The 22,261-nt window shown below is 35.1% G+C and overlaps 1 protein-coding gene across 2 annotated transcripts in view; it reads right to left on the bottom strand.

Annotated features, from left to right (window-relative positions):
* Nucleotides 1-271: 271 nt before the first annotated feature.
* Nucleotides 272-22,261, bottom strand: part of LOC142338254 (uncharacterized protein KIAA2013 homolog) — a 79,991-nt gene continuing 58,001 nt past the window's right edge. Inside the window, exons 12-14 of one of the 2 annotated variants that reach the window (XM_075387924.1) lie at nucleotides 13,883-13,997; nucleotides 1,496-1,522; nucleotides 272-812 (exon numbers count right to left, since the gene is read on the bottom strand). In XM_075387924.1, coding sequence (XP_075244039.1) covers nucleotides 347-812; nucleotides 1,496-1,522; nucleotides 13,883-13,997 — 608 coding nt within the window. In that variant the 3' untranslated portion in view covers nucleotides 272-346. The remainder of the gene's footprint in view (nucleotides 813-1,495; nucleotides 1,523-13,882; nucleotides 13,998-22,261) is intronic. The other variant, XM_075387925.1, reaches the window with a different exon arrangement.

The raw sequence follows: 22,261 nt of genomic DNA, 5'->3' as shown, positions 1-22,261 counted from the left end.
CGCCACGTATGAACAAGGAACCACAAGCAAATTTTTGTTCAACCAACTTTTCCTGTTTCGTCGTGGCCAAAACGCTCATTTTAATTTGACTTCCAAAAATCATGAAAATGTCTGAACAGATCTTGAAAAAATCGCCAGAATACACAAAACGAGGGCGGCTATTAAATATTTGAATAAAACCGCGGGCTGGATTATCAGTCATGATTCGAATAAGATTCGGAACAAAGCATCAAACCCTAGCAAAAAGTATTTTATGGACTCAGCAAATAACTGAGTGTAATTCCCAGTTAATTAAAGCGGAAACAGGTGAAACTTGTCCGTTAATAGTTTTAATACTTGCATTTCATTATTTACGAAATGAGCTGGACTTTGAGTAAACAGACTGATTAGAAGCAAATCTAGGAACCGAGTAGTTTGATATGAAAGATCCTGCACCACTTGACAACTTGGAACCCCCACCTCCAGATGCCCTGACCTCCGAGGGGTAGTCGTAATAGGGGTCCACTTTATAGCCACCACCGTAATGTGTGGAATCGCTCGTAGCTCCTCCAATCCAGTACTCTCTGTACAAAAGAATAACTAAGAAAACATGGAAGGCTACGATGACAAATGCCACCACGACCCAGAAGGTGGTAGGGAGCACGTTGTACGCTTTCGATTTATCTTCGGCAATTTCATTCGAGAAGAATTTGTGAATTGATCTGTAATGGATTGTGCGTTTCAGCTCCATCAAGTGTTTTTCTGATTCTGAGATGTACAAAATAGGCGTGTGTGGAACTGTTTCAAACACAGGGAATTTCAGAGATCCAGAGCTGAAACGAAATTACATTAAAATGCCATCTTGACCGCTCTTAAACATTTAATGACATTGAGAATGTCATTAGGCAAAACCAATGGTAAATTATTTAACTTTAAAACAATTGTGTAAAAAGCCACTAGAGCGAATTCGGTTAATCAACACATTAAAACCGGTAATAGATTTAAAAAAATATTAATGAGTCGCAGAAAAAAATCAGTACATACCTCATTCAAATTATGACACATAGTATGATGTTCAATTAAATTTCGCAAATTTAGCGGCCTTGTCCGTTTTTGAAGTCATTGACTTCTATTGTCTCGATTTCAATAAATGATTTTAATGCGATAAAATTAAAATGCTACAAGTTACCACAAAATATTTTATTCAGTCACATCTTACATTTGCCGTGCGTTGATAGTCAGTTGGCAGAAAGAATGCCGCGTTTGTGCGCAGATCTTACAGCTTGAAAGCAAGGATTTTTTTATCTATAAGAACTAACATTGAACGCAATTTTGCCCACTAATACCGGTGTACAAACAACTAGCGACTGAAGCAATATGTAATAGACGAATCGCATCAAACAGCTATAATGGTAAGTGGTAAACACCCACTAAGATTATAAGTAATAATATGACAGAATGAGTAGCAGATACAACACAAACAGTTTGCTATCATGTTACTACGAGCTATAACTACCTCCATTCTTCGTTTTTCATCGTGTATCTGCAAAATCAACACGAGTACATTATCATGTTAAGAGGGACAGTTCCTTTTATGACAAACATTTTACAATTAGGAGTTCAGACATAAACAGCTAGATAGTTATATATTGAAACCGTTGACTGAAAGCAGGACACAATAGATAACACATGCAGGAAGCTACAGATAAGTGTGAAGTACAAAACCAACCACTGGGAGAGAAAACGCAGCAAAAACATTAACCTCAGCAAAGTGCAAAGATCACTTGAATGTCATGCTTCAGCTCCTCTCAGGAAGTTCATTTTCCTTCGCACAAGTCGCTGATACGGGAATTAAATATTCAGAAACAAAAATATCATCATTTATAGGCAAAGAAAAAAACAGCTCATATTTAAATTTATCACATTTTCTATCTTATAAACTCCACAATATTATTAAGTACTGCTAAAAAACCGACAGGTTGCCTGCAAATAGCCGCCATTAAACGCACTTGGGATTTAAAAAACACGAAAAAAAATGGAAAAAAAATTGATTGTTTTACAAAAACGTTTTTAAGTGTCAAGTTTTTTATTTCAAATCGTAGTTAGACATACTCTTCTCCCATGAAGAGAGGATAAAGGGGCTAGTATCAATACCAAAAATCATTACAGATAGGTAACAAAGGCTTCTAAGAACAAATTTCAAGTAGAGGTCAACTAAAATTGGGCTTTATGGGTTTGTCCCTTTCTCTTTCTGAGTTGTTTTTTTTCGGCATTCATTCTTCATTTTAGATTGCACTGCTGAGCAACTGCTATTTAAAACCGCTTTCAGCAGAAAGATCGAATAATGAAACTGGCCTCGAGAAGCCAAAAAAAATTTACGCAAAATGTTGAACAAGCTGTGATTTACGGTTAATCAAAACAAATTGTTATTCGACAAAGTAAAAAAATTTCATTTGACAAAGCAAATTTTTATTCGACAAAATAATAAATTCATAGCCGGAAGAATTCCGCAAAACAACTCAAAACAAACAAAAAAATAACCCAATCGAATAACTATCACCCACCACCTAGCTCGTAATAACAACTTGAACCAAAATAAAAACATAACCGACTAAACGTCCGAAGAATTGCTCTTGAACGACTAGTGGGAGCTCTAATCAATTGCAGCCTGCTTCAGTCGGGGGGGGGGGAGGGGTAGCCTAAATGGGACTAAGAAGTTCTATAGTGGGCTTCAAATAACCATATTAGAGGTTAACATATACCACTATTAAGATTTAAAGTAAAAAAATGACACCAGTTTCGGCGCACTTTTTATTTGACTTTTAGTATTAAATTGCCGCCAATTGAGTTCAGCTGCTTGAAATTGTGATTGAGAGAGAATTTTAGATCACGCGAAATGCAAAAAGTCAAGGACGTAAAAGTCACTCGAAAAGTCAAAACCGTCAAGCGAAAATTTTGCATAAAAAAAGACACACACGTTTACAATAATTGCTATGAACTGCGTTCAAGAGCAATTAATAACGAATATTACAAGGGCACACAACGCCAAAGAAAAATCCCATTTAGAAAATTGTATCAAATTGCTCGCAAAACAATAGTCAAGTCATAGTAGGCTAGGAAACTTGTCTAAGATTCTAGAAAAAACGAAAAAATGCAAAAGTTGAAAAATCTTTTAAAAATTTCTGATTTTTTTTTTCATATTTCGCAGCGAAGAAGTTTTATATAAAAAAACTACTCAATTGGTATAAAAAACTGGTATATATTTGGTAAAACACAAATGGTATAATACAATTGGTATAACACAAATGGTATAACACAAATGGTATAACACAAATGGTATAACACAAATGGTATAACACAAATGGTATAACACAAATGGTATAACACAAATGGAATAACACAAGGGTATTACACAATTGGCACAAAATTTAATTAAGGCGGTAAAACAACAATAAGCGCAAAGTATTAGAAATTCGCCTATAAATGAGCAAAATAGCTAAAAAACCACCAAATTAGAATAAAACTAAAATTAATTAACATAGCCGGCAGATTGCCGGAAGCGCTGCGAAAGAATAGACCTGTGTGCCATATAATAGAGATAGAAACAGATACAGATCTAAATTGGAAAAAAAATCGACGCAGCTCAAAAAACTAGGCTAAAAAACATTCAGCGATAAATTAATAAAGCTTGTTAAAATTCATTCCACAGACGCCTCTTATTAGGGAAGTTTACTGCACATAGGAGTTCCTTTAACCTTAAACAAATTCAAATTGAACTTAAGTTTTAAAGTGCAAATGTCATTTTATTGAGTGAGGTAAGTCACGTATGATCAAAATCTAATCACGCAAATAACCTAAAAACTTTTGCTAAAGCGAGTGAGAAATGACGTCACGCGCGCAAATGCCGTTAGTGAGAGGAAGAAGTCATTCAGAAAATTTGACTTTTTCAGCTTTGCTGTGTGAACAAATGTAAAACGAAAAAAGAGCGTCAGACGACGAAACAAAAAAAAACCAAGAGCACCGCAATATAGCTACGCTCAGCTTACAGCTATAACAAGAAACTTTCAAACCAATATCAAAACGACCCTATATTTACCCTATACAATGTTACATTAAAACCACTTAACCAACGAAATTTGAGGAAACTTATATCGCTTACCGGAAACATTTTTTCACACCTCAATTTCTCAATCTCTCGAAAACAGTGGTATGAATAAAGAAACCCCTATCTTTTTCCACTCTTCAATTTTGTTCAGCACCCAAACCACTGCAATTTTATTTACGCGTTGAATTTCGTGCCTCAAAATTCACTCCAACAGAACTGGTTTAAAAAATACTGCTCTTCGAGTCCTATAAATAGGCCCGCTATAATAGCCGGTTGAGAAGATTAGGGCGGCTATTATAAAGAATCAAACACGGTCGGCAGAATTCCTGAAAAACAGTCTGATTCACAATCTCATACACAGTCTGAAATCTATTAATTGAAATCTATTAACCGGTTTCAAAATTATAAGATCAGACTTGAAAACCAACTAATCTGGGACCAAGTCAACTTTTAATAGCATAGCAAAACTGTGGCAATATTGATTCACAGTGTTTCTTGTGAACGTTTCTGTGCTCTTTTGGACTTCCTCTCTAAACTGGTAGAAATATTATTGCTTGATGTTGGACAAATTGCTCAGAAACGAAAAACGTGAAGTCAATTGTGACGTACTTCGGCCGGGGAATATCTATAGTGTCACTATGGGGCTAAAATGATGGTATTAAAGCTTATTGCAGACCACTACAAAGATCCAAAAGTAAAAGTGAAATTAATACGGCACACTTTTGATCTGAGTAAAAGTATCAAATTGTCGCAACTAAAGTTAGCCGCGTTCATTCTGAATGCGAGCAATTTAGATCAAGCAAAAAGAAACATAGCTGCAGATTGCCAGAAAATAGCCGCAATAGATTCGTAGATCGGCAGTCTAAAAAAGTAAAAAAGACAGACCAAAAAAATTCGTCTTTTCATTGAAGGCTGATCTGTTATATTTTGATTAAAAATCTGTATAAGTTATTGCTTCCTCTATTAGCTGATCTCAAATAACTTTCATTTAGAGTGACACAAAACCACTTGACCTTATCTCTGTAAATTAAAGTAAATAAAAGTCAATTTCAAAGTGAGGAAGTCCTTTTTGAGAGTGAGGTAAGTCAACTGTGACCAAAAATTTAATCACGCGCATGAATAAAAAACTCGCTCCATTAAGAGCGAAAAATGACGTCACACATGCACTTCAGTTGAAATTGCATGAACGAATGAACAAAAAGTGGCTGTGACGTGATATGGTCATAACAAAAATCATGACGAGGAAATAAAAAACATAGCAGGACAAGTCCTGACGTACAATTCAACGAATTTTCATTGACTAAACAATAAACGACTTATAACGGACTATGAGTGAATTGGGAAAATCATTTCTAAAAAAATCAGATAAAAAAAATTTAAAAAAACACAAAAAAACGGTGTCAAAATGCCGCATGTGAACAAAACACCACTAGCGAGAAATGAAAATTTGGTTCACACAAAAAACTAGGCCTAGAATGAGCTATTCATGGATTGGGAAAACCATTAAGAAAAAACCCGATCCAAAAAATCGAAAAAACAGTAAAAATCAAAGTGAAATTGCCGCATGTGAACAAAAAACCACTAGCGAGAAAGCGAATTTTTGTTCACACACCATTTTCTCACTCTAAAATTAGAGCGAAAAAATTTCACGCCGCAAAACCACTCGCTTTTTCACTCCATTTCCTGTTTCGGCGTGACCAAAATCACTACTCCAATTTGACTTCAAAAATCATGAAAAGGTGTGAACAGATCTCAAAAAAAAGACAGCGCCCCAATACAATTCAAATTCTTTGAATTGTAAAAACATAGCAGGACAAGTCCTGGCGTACAATTCAAAGAATTTTCATTGACTTAACAAACAATTAGACCAAGAACGGACAATGAGTGAATTGGAAAAACCATTTCTAAAAAAAATCAGAAAAACAAAAAAAAACAGAAAATCCATGTCAAAATGCTGCTAGGGAGAACAAAAAACCACTAGTGAGATATGTAATTTTGATTCTAACAAAAAACTAGGTCCAGAATGAGCTGTGAATGGATTGGGAAAACTATTTAGAAAAAAATCTGATCCGAAAAATCGAAAAAACAGTAAAAATCAGAGTGAAATTGCCGCATGTGAACAAAAAACCACTACCGAGAAACCGAATTTTTGTTCAAACGCCGTTTTCTCACTCTACATTAAAATTAGAGCGAGCTTTTTCGCTCCACTTCCTGTTTCGGCGTGACGACCAAAATCACCACTCCAATTTGACTCCAAAAATCATGAAAATGTGAGAACAGATCTTTAAAAAAAACATAGCGGGAAGAATTCCGGAAACGACTCGAAGTGAAAATCTATTTAACCGCCATCCAACTAATCATCAGAAAAACTTGCCTCCACTAATTTATGATTTTCTCGAAAACAAACCATAAAACAAAAAAAAGTAAAAACAAGACAGCGCCCCAATACAATTCAAATTCTTTGAATTGTAAAAAAAAACCAAGAGAAGGCCAATAATAGCCCCAGCTATCGCTGTGCGGCTATTAATCAAACATTGCATAAAAAAACGGTACTAATATGATTAATTCACACTTCGTTTGAAAACAATTAATTAAGTGAACTGTATTCAATTCAAAGAAATAGCTCAGCTCAGCTATCGCAGCTATTAATTTAAGACAAAGAAAGCTCTAAAGACGGAAATTCAAAACTAATTCAGACATTTGAATGAAAATGTAGTTAGCCTACATCCCACCCCGTGATTCTCTTTTCGAAAGTTTTGTAAACGTTAATGCCAAAAAACTGCAATGTAGGATAGAGTTTTATTCAATTTCGAAAAATTAAGCTTCTAGGCTTTCTTGATTTGTCAATCACAATTAAAATCTTTACCCGAAGGTTGATTAAAATCTTACTCTAATATAGCATATATAACAACCAACATATTGACCAAAACTGGGTCAAATAAACGACCGATGTGGAATTGGTTTATGTAAAATTTTAAATGAAAAACAATCCAATCAAGTTCCAGACTTCAAGGAAAGCCATTTATTTAAAATTTTTTTAATATAATAGAGAAAAAAGTCCATTGAATGATACAAAAAATAACACGTCAAAAAACCAAAACATAGCCGGCAGATTGCCGGAATAGCTGCGAAAGAATAGACCTGCGTGCCATATAGAGATAGAAACCGATACAGATCTAAATTGAAAAAAAAAAATCGACGCCGCTCAAAAAACTAGGCTAAAAAACATTCAGCGATAAATCAATAAAGGTTGTAAAAATTCATTCCACAGTAGCCTCTTATTAGGGACCTTTACTGCACATATGAGTTCCTTTGAGCTTAAACAAATTCAAATTAAACCTAAGTTTTAAAGTGCAAAAGTCATTTTATTGAGTGAGGTAAGTCACGTCTGATCAAAATCTAATCACGCAAATAACCTAAAAACTTTCGCTAAAGCGTGTGAGAAATGACGTCACGCGCGCAAATGCCGTTAGTGAGAGGAAGAAGTCATTCAGAAAATTTGACTTTTTCAGCTTTGCTGTGTGAACAAATGTAAAACGAAAAAAGAGCGCCAGACGACGAAACAAAAAAAACCAAGAGCACCGCAATATAGCTACGCTCAGCTTACAGCTTCGCAGCTATAAAAAAGTTTAGAAAATAAACTAAAATAAGAAGTATAAGCCAAGTTTTCAATTGAAACCTTCTAATACGTTTTCAAACAACAAACATACCCAGCAGATTGCCGGAAAATAGCCGCCGTTGATTCCAATAAGCTTGATTGGGATTGAAAGAATAGACAATATTGAAAAAAAAAAGATTTTTGTACAAAAACATTTTTTAAGTCCGATTTATTTTGATGGCATTTCGTAGTTGAACATAACGTACTTCTGTTTTTTAGAGAGAGGCTACAGGGGCTACTATCAATACCAATAAGCATTAGAGATGGTAACTAAGACTTATAGGAACGACGTTCAAATAGCGGGCATCTAAAATTGGGCTTTATGGGTTTATCCCGTTTCTATTTCTGACTTCAATTTTTTATACCGACTCTGTTCATTTTGAATTGCTTTGCTTAGCAACTGATGTTCAAATTCACTTTAAGCAGAATGAGAGAAGAGAGAAACTAGCCTAGAGAAGTCAAAAAGATTTCACGCAAAATTTCGAAAAAGCGGCAAAATGGTATAGCGAAAAAAAGTTCGACGAAGTAAAAAAAAATAGGAGCGCTATAATAGCCGGCTGAGAAGATGAGGGCGGCTATTAATTATGAATTCGGATCCACTGCACTCTTTCGAAAACTGGATCAAAATGAAAGACTCTAAAAATTAACAAAAAATTAACTGTTTAAAATGAGCACTTATCTGTCGAAAATTCGTGTGTCATTCGTAAGTCAAAAGTTATTCCTACAAGGCAGCATAAACATGAAACGTCTGTGCTTCAGATAAATTTTTTCAAGAGAGAATTTATTCATTCACACTTTTAGATCAAAACGTCACCCGAACAAATGGTATGCCTTTAAAAACAAACCTGAAGAAAATGAGTACCACTCTTGGAGTGGTAAAAAAAATAAACTGACACATGATCAGTTGAAAAAAAAAACATTAAATGGAACGGTCAGAAAACCACTCAGTCAAATATGCAATAGGTTGCTGTAAATGATTCAAAAGAAGATAAAAAGGTCAAATGCTCGTATAGCTCAAAACCTGTTAGTAGACAAAGTGAAAAAAACGATTACTGTGTTCTGAAAAGAAGGGAAAGTCAAAGAAAAACAATCCACGATAACATTAATTAAATCACCGCCCAAGATTTAAATATATAGAATTTCTTATACGCGCTTTTAAACACAGCCAAGACGCTGTTCATTAAAAAAAATGCCAACTGAAGATTAGTGTGACAAAACTGAACCAACTGCAGCATCGTTCAAATTTATTAAGCAACTGTTAAAATCTTAAACATACCCGGCAGATTGCCGAAAAATAGCCACCGTTGATTCCCATAACTCTATTGGGATTGAAAGAAAAGAAAATATCAACAAAAAATGATATTTGTACAAAAACATTTTTAAGTGCGATTTATTTTGATGTCATTTCGTGTTTGAACATACTCCTGTCTCTCAGAGAGAGGCTACAGGGTCTAGTATCAATACCAATAAGCATTATTGATAGTAACTAAAACTTATGAGAACAAAGTTCAAGTACAGGGCTTCTGAAAATGGGCTTTAAGGTTTTATCCCGTTTCTATTTCTGACTTTGATTTTTTTTATTTTGACTCTCATCATTTTGAATTGCTTTGCTGAGCAGCTGCTGTTTAAAAAGACTTTGAGCAGAATGACAGAAGAGTGAAACTAGCCTAGAGAAGTCAAAAAGATTTCACGCAAAATGTCGAAAAAGCGGCAAAATGGGTAAAGCGAAAAAAAGATCGACGAAGTAAAAAAAATAGGAGCGCTATAATAGCTCAACGTCAGGCGAATTGCTCTCAAACAACTGGCGAGCATTTGTCTTCGTCAGAAGCTATTTGCGTGCAAGGGAGGCTAGCTCAAGCTTAATTGAGGGGGTTGAGAGCGATTGGAGCCGAGAGTGTGGTGTTACTGGTGGGGTGGGAGTTAAGTGAGAGGGGGTCAAACTCTAATAACAGCCCTTTACACCATGATTTTGTCCTTTACATCTTCCAGATTACCATAACACCTCCATGAATTTAAACTGACTCGAATAAGATTTTAACGTTTACTAAAAAACCAGCAAAGCTTGAAGGTAACTCCACGACAATCTATTATCCTCAGATCTACCACTTAACCCCAGTTCTCTATCCAATAATTAGCAAAACTTGCTAAAATTTATCTGTCAGGCGAATAAGCAGTCACCCAAAATCAGACAAAAAGATCGCCAGGACAAAAAAACATAGCCAGCAGATTGCCGGAAAATAGCCGCCGTTGATTCCAATAAGCATGATTGGGATTGAAATAACAGAAGATATTGAAAAAAAAAGATTTTTGTACAAAAACATTTTTTAAGTCCGATTTATTTTGATGGCATTTCGTAGTTGAACATACTTCTGTTTCTTAGAGAGAGGCTACAGGGGCTACTATCAATAACAATAAGCATTAGAGATGGTAAATAAGACTTATAGGAACGACGTTCAAATAGGGGGCATCTAAAATTGGGCTTTATGGGTTTATCCCGTTTCTATTTCTGACATCCATTTTTGTACTAACTCTTTCATTTTGAATTGCTTTGCTGAGCAGCTGATGTTCAAAATCACTTTTAGCAGAATGAGAGAAGAGAGAAACTAGCCTAGAGAAGTCAAAACGATTTCACGCAAAATGTTGAAAAGGTGGCAAAATGAGGTAAAGCGAACCATTTTTTTATTCGACGAAGTAAAAAAAACATAGCAGGACAAGTCCTGACAAACAATTCAAAGAATTTTCATTGACTAAACAGAAAAACTAGACCAAGAATGAACTATGAGTGAATTGAGAAAACTATTTTTAAAAAAAATCAAATCAAAAAATAAGAAAAAAAACAGAAAATCAATGTCAAAATGCCGCATGTGAGCAAAAAAACCACTAGCGAGAAATGAAAATTCAATTCAAACAAAAAAACTAGGCCTAGAATGAGCTGTGAATGGATTGGGAAAACCATTTAGAAAAAATGCGATCCAAAAAATCGAAAAGACAGTAAAAATCAGAGTGAAATTGCCGCATGTGAACAAAAAACCACTACCGAGAAACCGAATTTTTGTTCAAACACCATTTTCTCACTCTAGTTTAAAATGAGAGCGAAAAAAATTCACGCCGCAAAACCACTCGCTTTTTCGCTCCATTTCCTGTTTCGGCGTGACCAAAATCACTACTCCAATTTGACTTCAAAAATCATGAAAATGTGTGAACAGATCTTAAAAAAAAAGACAGCGCCCCAATACAATTCAAATTCTTTGAATTGTAAAAAATAGGAGCGCTATAATAGCTGGCTGAGAAGATGAGGGCGGCTATTAAAAAGTGTCTAATTCAGTGTGCAGTTTAAGAATCTAAACATATACTTACTACAGCTTCTAAACTGAAGGGTATTAATCTTAATACTATGAGCTAGCAATCACTCTAATGAACTTTGATAACCTAATGCACTATGACTTAATAATGACCAGGCTTTATCGGTTTATCCCGTTTCTTTTGATTCTGCTCTTTTGATATCGACTGTACTCACTACATTGCGCAATTTAATGCGTGAAAGAATTTAGAATCAGTTAGTGAGGTAAGTCAGAAGTCAAACGTGAAAATCTTGACTTATGTAAAACGAAAAACGTGATCAAAAGGTAAAGCGCATTAAAAATAGGAGAGCGCTTAAAAAATAGCCGTTTGAGAGGCTGGCGGCGGCTATAAATTATTTGAAATTTGTCAGCAATTAAATCCAGCTTTCGGGAAAAGACTGAAAGTGATTAAAGAAAATGCAGCAAAGAAACATCGGTACAGTGATAAACCGTGCCTAACACTGGGACCAAACACCAGAAGGCAAAATAAATAAATTTGCTCAAATAGCTAGGCAACACTCTTAAAATTTAGCTGAAGAAACTCAAGAATCTTAAACTAAAATGATCATACCAAACTTCACACTGATGTGTATTTCATGAAAAGTTGCAAAAGACGTTCGAGAAATCCATTGGGAAACAGTACGGCACACTGGATTTCCAGAGTGACACCAAAAAATTGGCAGCAAGAGAACAAAAAGTGTAAACCAGAAAAAAATGAGAAAGCATTGTATATTAAAACCTTTTATTTGAAGGTCACAATTCAGACATGAGCTCTGCGGTATTTCTATTAGTTTTAAAGCAAAATTTTATCAAAAAAACAAAAAAAGCAAATAGATTGCCAGAAAATAGCTCTCAATGCATTGCAGACCTGTAGTCGCCAGAAAATCTCAAGAACTACGAACAAATAAGTAATTTATACTATACTTGCTGTGTTAATTGCTATACAAATTTTTCTTATAACTGCTGTGATTACTTAACTTGATTTAGAAAAATTCGTCTAATGTGTTTTTTCAAAGCTACATTCACATAACTTTCAATTAGAGATATGATCAGCAATGAAAGTCATTTTTGATAGGAAAAATATAGGAAAAAATATAGGATAAAATCAAGAAGTCAAGAGTGACAAAGCCACTCGAGAAGTAGAATCGAAAGAATGTTCTAGAGCAAAAGCCCAAAAATGGTCTAGCAAAAATTTTGCGTGTGACAAACATTTACAATAATTGCTTCAAACTTCGTTCGAGAGCAATTATAAATTAGTAATAACCTCCAAACTTCATGCAAGTTAAAGTGAGTCAAAGATCTCCCATATAACACGGTTAAACCTAAGTAGCCAGACCAATAAAAACAAGAATGGGAAAACTTTTTACTCTATAATTCGTTTATTCAACTCATCCAACATTTAAAAACATACCCGGCACATTGCCGGAAAATAGCCGCCGTTGATTCCAATAAGCATGATTGGGATTGAACGAATAGAATATATTGAAAAAAAAAAAGATTTTTGTACAAAAATATTTTTTAAGTCCGATTTATTTTGATGGCATTTCGTAGTTGAACATACTTCTGTTTCTTAGAGAGAGGCTACAGGGGCTACTATCAACACCAATAAGCATTAGAGGTGGTAACTAAGACTTATAGGAACGACGTTCAAATAGCGGGCATCTAAAATTGGGCTTTATGGGTTTATCCCGTTTCTATTTCTGACTTCAATTTTTTATACCGACTCTGTTCATTTTGAATTGCTTTGCCTAGCAACTGATGTTCAAATTCACTTTAAGCAGAATGAGAGAAGAGAGAAACTAGCCTAGAGAAGTCAAAAAGATTTCACGCAGAATGTCGAAAAAGCGGCAAAATGGTAAAGCGAAAAAAAGTTTGACGAAGTAAAAAAACATAGCAGGACAAGTCCTGACGTACAATTCAAAGAATTTTCATTGACTAAACGGAAAACTAGACCTTGAACGGACTATGAATGGATTGGGAAAACCATTTACAAAAAAATCCGATCCAAAAAATCGAAAAAAACAGTAAAAATCAAAGTGAAATTGCCGCATGTGAACAAAAAACCACTAGCGAGAAAGCGAATTTTTGTTCAAACACCGTTTTCTCGCTCTACTTTAAATTTAGAGCAAAAAAAATTCACGCCGCAAAACCACTCGCTTTTTCGCTCCACTTCCTGTTTCGGCGTGACCAAAATCACTACTCCAATTTGACTTCAAAAATCATGAAAATGTGTGAACAGATCTTAAAAAAAAAAGACAGCGCCCCAATACAATTCAAATTCTTTGAATTGTAAAAAAAATACGAGCGCAATAATAGCCGGCTGAGAAGATGAGGGCGGCTATTAACAACAGTTAGCGAAGATCTCATATCTTATGTTATTGATTTGTTTTGCCTTAGCCGGCCAATTTTGATGTCACGTGTAAGACACGATTAGTTGCGAGTTATTAAATCTCGGCCAACTGAGGCAGAACAAATCAAGGACAACATAAGATCTTTGCTAACTAAGTCTCAGTTGTCCCGCCAATTTAGATCACGCTGCTGCGCGGTTGAATTTAAGTAGTCACAATTCATGAACATTTTCAAATTCGAAAACAAATTGCACAGAGAAGCCAATTCCACTTGCACTGGTAGTTAAGCAATACTATTTTGAAAACAGCGATAGCATAGATGAAACATTTGGAAGACACAAAATGCGGTCAAACTCGAGATTAGTACGAAATGTCAAACGAATTCATGATTCAGTACAAGCCTGCAATCAAATTAGTAAGAATGACGTCGTATGTGTTCGAGGTTACAAACCCTAGGAGCTGTGGCTGACTACATCCTGCGTCACAGGCATAGAGGTGAAATCCTTGATTGCAACTCTCAGAGGCCAAACTGAGTTCCGCGTGACCATCAGGCAGCAGTGAAATACCTAAAACAAACAAACTAGCAATCTAAAATCTAAGAGAAGACCGCTCGCTCGAGACTGTTCGTAGCGTAGAATGTTCCAACATACGTCTAAAGGTTGTCAAAATCTTCCTGTTCTGAGAAGAAAAACTTTTGACTATTAATTCTTCCAAACACAAACAAGCACTTTTTCCGTAGCAATCTAAAGAACTTTATTTTGAAAAACAGAACAATTCTGAGCTCTCAAATTGACATAATTTTACCAGATGAAAATTCAATTGCATTACCATTTTTTTTATAATACAAAAGATTTTTACAGGAAATTCAAGCTTAAAAAAACGCCAGTAGAAAATTTTTAGTTTACGAATAAAATTAAATAAAAAACTATAGTCAAATTCTATGTGAAACTTTGTCCTTTTAGCAAGAAGTTAATTCCACGCTTTTGTAAATTCACGTGTCCTATATTCCCACACCTTTGAATTTTGTACAATTCAAAGCAACCCAAAATTTTTTCTTTTCAATGTGTACGTTACAAGTCAAAGAAAAATTACGAAAATTGTATTTCTATTGTTGGAAAAATTAAGTTTTTGTATATTAGTTATCTTACACTGGTTGGTTTAAATGTATTAAGAGTTCACGTTTCAATCAATTTCCGAACAATTGAAAAAAGCATGTCTAAAAGTAAAAAAAATAGTTGAGAAAAACGGAGCAGTGTTGAAAAACATAACTTTTTCTTCGTTTTTCTCAAATCATTCCCATAGTAGAATAATTCTATTAAAAGACAAATTGAACCCTTAAACAGTTGGAAGACATGGTTTTCAAAATCATTTCGCGGTAATAAGGAGAAAAAAATCCTCTAATTCACCATAACATTTTTTGAATTAAAAACATTGAAAGGATTCTATAGATTTTAAATCAAATCAGATATGCGACTAAAGGGGATGCTAAACAATATGATACCAACTCGACAGTGCCACGATTGAGGTGAAACTTAGCCCATAAAGTATCGAAAATCGTAGAGAAAAGTTTTCCGTTCTCAAGTGACTTTTTTTCTTGATCTATTTTTGAATGACACTTCCGGAACCATATAACAAATTTAGATGCCAAAAGAATCCCTCCCAGAAACAGGACAGAGGGTTACAAGGCATAAGGTGAATTTGTGCAGATTATTAAAATTACGATATTCAAGTGTTCGAAAAATTCCTGATTTGAAGTATTTTTTATCTTAATGAACGCAAATAGAAAGTAGTGACCGGTTTACATTTTCAATTAACAGAACAAACGGTCAAGAGTATGCAAGCTGGGTGCTTAAATTAGAAGGCCAATTGAAGCCTCGGGAATAATCAAGAGATCAAAAAAAGGAAATGCATTGAAGAACAATCCCGAACTTTTGTTGTTCTGATCTCAGCTAGGCAATATTTGGCCAACTCCGTGACTTTTCAATTGCATCAATTCTCAAATGAGCTATACTATTTGAAATTAGCGTAAGTGCTCGCAGAAACTGAGAAAACTTGAATGTTTTTCTAGATGAAACTAAAAATCTTCTTTTCCCTTTATGTTTAGCCTCTTTTGTATGTTGTTCGACATTTAATCATATCATTTTTCTATTTTCACTACATGGGAAACCTGATGAACTATAAGGAATTGTTTAAAAATTTAAAACTGAAAATAGTAACAGGGGAAGAAAAGAACCGGTAAAAAGTAAGCGCTTTTTATCTGTTTCTTGGTCTTTTGTTTTCGCTTTGTTTCGTATTTGAACAAAACTGTTTGTACAATATATATTTTTTAAAAAATGTATCCACAATTTTGTAAATTATGGATAATTTTAAACCTGAAACAAATTGATCCACCCCTCCAAATCCTTTCCTTTTCCATTGTCAAGCAACACCCCTTCTTCACCTTGCAATAAAAATCGTAGGTTTTTTTTATAAAAATTAAAAGTAGCCTCTAAAACATGCTTTATTCGCTATCTCGTGTAAACAAAAAGTGAAACAGTGACTGAAGAACATAGCCGGAAGATTGCCGGAAAATAGCCGCAATAGACGCTTGTGACCTTCCATGGAATTTGAACAACTAAAGAAATAAGATAGAAAGATTGACCACCAGTCCTTTAATAGACCACTAGACTTTTTGGGTTAGATTAGGACTGTCATTTTTATGAGACAAATACGCTCTATAAGAAAAAAGCCCTAATAGAGGTTTTTTAAAGTTAATATTCGAAATCAACATCTCAAGACTCTAATACTCAAGAATTAGGGCATATACGTTTGGCACTACTTACATGCACACTATTGATCTTTAACTAGTAAATGTTCAAAAAATTTTAAGTTCATGAAGCTAAGGAGTCACTTTTTGAGTGAGGTAAGTCACGCAACTGACCTAAAAGCAGAACAAATGACGTCAGGCACACAAACTTTAACTGCAAAGCAGTAGAAGTCACTAAAATGAAAAAGTCAATGGTCGAAGAATAATCGACGGAGACAACGAATTACAAAACATAGCAGGACAGGTACTGACGTACAATACGAAGAATTTTCATTGATTAAACAAAAACTAGACCTAAAACGAACTATGAGTGAATTGGCCCAACCATCTCAACAAAAAAATAAAAAAACAAAATCAATGTCAAAATGCCACATATGAACAATAAGCCGCAAGCGAGAAAGCGAATTTTTGCTCTAACTCCATTTTCTCACACTAAGTTATAATCAGAGTAAAAAAATTTCGCGCCGCAAAATTTCGCGCTCGCATCTTCGCTCCACTTCTCGTTTCGGAGTGACCAAAACCACTACTCCAATTTCACTTCAAAAATCATGAAAATGTGTGAACAGATCTTAAACACAAACCGACTAATGTCAGAAGGATTGCTCTCAAACGACAGGAGGGTGGAAACACACTTGACCCCGCCGGGATTCGAACCATTGATTTCCTACTCCATAACCAGATGCACTGTACACCCGGCTATCCTGCACTTCTTATTCCTATGCTGCAACCGATTTTTTTATTTGCAACAAGCTTTACTTCAGAGTGAGAGCAAAAGAGATCACTCAAAAATGAAGAACGAAAGCGTGAAAAAGTCACTTGAGAAATCAAAGAATGTTCTGGAAGAAAAACGCAAAATGGTCAAGCAAAAAATTTGCATAAAAAAGACCAACACGTTTACAATAACTGCTATGAACTTCGTTCAAGAGCAATTTCAAAAAACATAAACCAACTAATGTCAGAAGAATTACTCTCGAACGACAGGCGGGTGGAAAAACATTTGACCCCACAGGGATTCGAACCATTGACTTACCGCTTCATAACCATATGCACTACCGACTGTGCTTTGGCCCTTATTTTTGCTGTGCTACAACAGACTTTATATTAGCAAAGCTTTACTTCGGTGTGAGAGCAATAGAGATCACTCTATAATGAAGAACGAAAGCGTGAAAAAGTCGCTTGAGAAATCAAAGAATGTTCTGGAAGAAAAGCACAAAATGGTCAAGCAAAAAAAATGCATAAAAAAGACCAACACGTTTACAATAACTGCTATGAACTTCGTTCAAGAGCAATTTAAAAAAAAACAAACCAACTAATGTCGGAAAAAATGCTCTCGCACGACAGGCGGGTGGAAAAACATTTGACCCCACCGGGATTCGAACGATTGACATCCCTTTCCATAACCAGATGCACTGTAAACTCGGCTATGCTGCCCTTCTTATTCTTATGCAACCGATTTTATTTGCAACAAGCTTCACTTCAGAGTGAGAGAGCAATAGACATCACTCAAAAATGAAGAACGAAAGTGTGAAAAAGTCACTTGAGAAGTCACAGAATGTTCTAGAAGCAAAGCGCAAAATGGTGAAGAGAAAAATTTGCATGACCAACACGTTTACAATAATTGCTATGAACTTCGTTCAAGAGCAATTTAAAAACAAACCAACTAATGTCGGAAGAATTACTCTCGAACGACAGGCGGGTGCAAAAACATTTGACCCCCACCGGGATACGAACCATTGACCTCCCGCTTTATAACCATTTGCACTACCGACTATGCTCTTTGGCCCTTATTTTTGCTGTGCTACATCCGACTTTATATTAGCAAAGCTTTACTTCGGATTGAGAGCAATAGAGATCACTCAGAAATGAAGAACGAAAGCGTGAAAAAGTCATTTGAGAAATTAAATAATGTTCTAGAAGAAAAGCGCAAAATGGTCAAGCGAAAAATTTGCATAAAAAAGACCAACGCATTTACAATAACTGCTACGAACTTCGTTCAAGAGCAATTTAAAAAAACATAAACCAACTAATGTCAGAAGAATTACTCTCGAACGACAGGCGGGTGCAAAAAAATTTGACCCCCACCGGGATACGAACCATTGACCTCCCGCTTTATAACCATTTGCACTACCGACTATGCTCTTTGGCCCTTATTTTTGCTGTGCTACATCCGACTTTATATTAGCAAAGCTTTACTTCGGATTGAGAGCAATAGAGATCACTCAGAAATGAAGAACGAAAGCGTGAAAAAGTCATTTGAGAAATTAAATAATGTTCTAGAAGAAAAGCGCAAAATGGTCAAGCGAAAAATTTGCATAAAAAAGACCAACGCATTTACAATAACTGCTACGAACTTCGTTCAAGAGCAATTTAAAAAAACATAAACCAACTAATGTCAGAAGAATTACTCTCGAACGACAGGCGGGTGCAAAAAAATTTGACCCCCACCGGGATACGAACCATTGACCTCCCGCTTTATAACCATATGCACTACCGACTATGCTCTTTGCCCCTTATTTTTGCTGTGCTACATCCGACTTTATATTAGCAAAGCTTTACTTCGGAGTGAGAGCAATAGAGATCACTCAGAAATGAAGAACGAAAGCGTAAAATAGTCACTTGAGAAATCAAATAATGTTCTAGAAGAAAAGCGCAAAATGGTCAAGCGAAAAATTTGCATAAAAAAAAAGACCAACACGTTTACAATAAAGGCTATGAACTTCGTTCAATTAAAAAGACAGCGCCCCAATAATAGTAAAAAACTACAATATCCCCAATATTAGCCGCTATCGCTTCGCGGCTGTTAAAAAAAAGCCGGCCTCGCAGATATATATTCCCCCATTTTGAAAAAATGTTGAAACAATAAGGATCACTTATCACAAAATACAGCAGTTTTGAATCTTCAGTAATAATGATCCCAGTCTGGTCTCGTTTTAAAAAATTCCAGATAGCTCATCCTACGGTAAGATGACGGGCTCAACAATGTACCGCAATTCAGTTGAAATGGAAAAGTTGTAACATGCTTCAGCCAAATGATTTGTTTGAAAACAATGAGACAGCATCAACTTAATGTTGGCCAATGACAACTAAGGTTTGGTTTCAAAAAGAAACAATCGACCACGGTCGGTCAAATCGCTCTCAAATGACAGGCGAGGAGTCAATTGTGGGATCTTTTCAACAATTCCCCCCCCCCCCTTGCAAAAGGAGGGGGCTATTATTGAATAGACTTTAAGCGAGCTAGTTATTAACCAATCAGAGACGACTAATAATTATCCACACGTGCACATACTATGTTAAACTGAATAGAACAAAATACACCATTGTATGGCGACTAGCCGAAACGGAATACCGGCGAAAAGAATTTCCGACTGGCGGGTCAGTGAGGGGCTTCGCCGCGATAACCGACCAGCGATTTCCGGAATACATCCCACAGCGCATGAGAGGTATGGCCATGAACAAGGGTCCACAATTGCGCTTAAACTAATATTCGGCTATCTAAACTATAGGCCAAGTAATATTGTGGTAAAGTATAGCACAGCAGGGGGGCGATTCTTTACTAGGTACCAAGGGGGGGGGGCAATTGTTGAAAAGATCCCAATTGTGCACTAGATTAGCCAACCAATCAAAAAATTTCATTAAAAGGACAAGAGCATTACTGATATAACTGCTATAAACTTCAATTGAGAGCAATTGACAATCATCGTTTGAGAACAATTAACAAACTTCAATTCGCATTAATCAATTCGTATGTCTAGTGAAAGAACAGAAAATCAATAAAAAATGCCGCATCTGAACAAAAAACAACCAGCGAGAAATGTAAATTTGTTTCAAACAAAAAAACAAACCCGGCAGATTGCCGGAAAATAGCCGCCGTTGACTCCAATAAGCATGATTGGGATTGAAAGAGTAGAAGATACTAAAAAAAATTTTTGTACAAAAACATTTTTTAAGTCCGATTTATTTTGATGGCATTTCGTAGTTCAACATACTTCTGTTTCTTAGAGAGAGGCTACAGGGGCTACTATCAATACCAATAAGCATTAGAGATGGTAACTAAGACTTATATGAACGACGTTCAAATAGCGGGCATCTAAAATTGGGCTTTATGGGTTTATCCCGTTTCTATTTCTGACTTCGATTTTTTTTATACTGAATCTGTTCATTTTGAATTGCTTTGCTGAGCAACTGATGTTCACAATCACTTTTAGCAGAATAAGAGAAGAGAGAAACTAGCCTAGGGAAGAACAAAAAGATTTCACGCAAAATGTTGAAAAAGCGGCAAAATGAGGTAAAGCGAAACATTTTTTTGTTCGACGAAGTAAAAAAACATAGCAGGACAAGTCCTGGAATACAAATCAAAGAACTAAATGAAAAACATATAAAACTCTACCTGACCCGCAGATCAATTGAGCAATGCCAGCCAAAACAAAAACAATCATCTCAAAAAATTGAGGAACAAACAATCAAACAAACCAGACAAAAATATACTCATTGCTAAAAATCTTTCAGCTTTCACCCCTAAACCAAAATTTAACCCCATTAAAAATACCTATTTCAAAAATATGTTCAAAACAAATTTTTGTTTCTGAAATCGGTCCAGTATTAAATCTGCAAGACCTGAAAAAATTCATTGGCCCTTGAAGATCGATTAACTCGAAAATGACCGGAAAACGTAAAAAAAAAAAAACGAAATCAGTTGTAAAATTTTATGAAATGTTGCCAAATAATCTGATATTTATATCTTCGGAATCATTTCTTAGTCTCTAGTGGCTATCCAGTAACCCAATTCTAAGCCTTAAAAAATTCATTGGCTCAAAGATCGATAGGCAATAATGTTTAGAGAAAATTTCATTTCAAAAAAAAGAAACTTGTTATATTAAAAGGTTGAAAACCATTCAATTGACCCCTAGCAACTATTTAAAAACATATCATACTATCAAACCCTGGATGAGTCTACCTGGCCACTGAGGCAAGAAAAACTGAATAAAAGACAGAAAAACGTGCAAATTTTATTTTTAAAAAATCTGAAATTTGAAAGGTTAAATTGTTAAAAATAAATCAAATGAATCTAACAACCATTCAGTAATTTTTTATCAGACCGTGGAATAGGTTTTCTGACACTTGGGAATGGACAAATAGCAAAAATTGACAAAAACTTTAGGAAACCTTGGAAAAAATTGCAGATTTTATCAAAAAAATGCTAAAATTTGAGAAACTAAAATGTTGAAAACCAATCCATTGTTACTAGAAACTATGCAGTGCCCCATTATCAAACCTTAAATGAGATTCCCTGGCCTCTGATAAGAAAAACTCAAAAAAATCAAAAATTTTCAAAAAAAAACCTGAAAAAAATTGCAAAAATTAGTATCATTTTGATTGTTTGTGTATGTAGTACCAAAATATATAGCTCATAAAATTGTCATAACAATTAATTTCGTCTCGCAAAAGGCCTTCATCAACTTTTAAAAACTTCAACCTAAGACTAATCAAACTAAAAACGAAAAACATGAAAACTTTTTTGAAAACACCATTTTGAGCCCAAAAACTCCTAAAAATGGCCTTTTAACCTAAATTAAGTCCATCCCATCAGCTGCAGCACTCTAAGCACTTGAAGGACTAGTAAAAGGCCACTTTGGGTCTCTAATGAAACTTAATACCCGGTGGGCTTCACCTGTTTATCCCGTTTTGAAAGATCAAAGTCATTGAAAAATGTGTGAACACATCTTAAAAAAAACCACATCGCCCCAATACAATTCAAATTCTTTGAATTGTAAAAAATTAGGAGCGCTATAATAGCCGGATGAGAAGATGAGGGCGGCTATTAAAAACTAGGCCTAGAATGAACTATGAATGGTTTGGAAAAACCATTAAAAAATCCGATCCAAAAAATTGAACATTAAAAATCAAAGAGAAATTGCCGCATGTGAACAAAAAACCACTTGCGAGAAAGCGAATTTTTGTTCAAACAACGTTTTCTCGCTCTACTTTAAAATTAGAGAGAAAAATTTGTTCATTTTGAATTGCTTT

The sequence above is a fragment of the Convolutriloba macropyga genome, chromosome 4 (genome assembly GCF_964194025.1).
Source record: "Convolutriloba macropyga chromosome 4, txConMacr16.3, whole genome shotgun sequence".
Classification (NCBI taxonomy): Eukaryota; Metazoa; Xenacoelomorpha; order Acoela; family Convolutidae; genus Convolutriloba; species Convolutriloba macropyga.
This window is presented reverse-complemented; position numbering and strand designations above follow the sequence as displayed.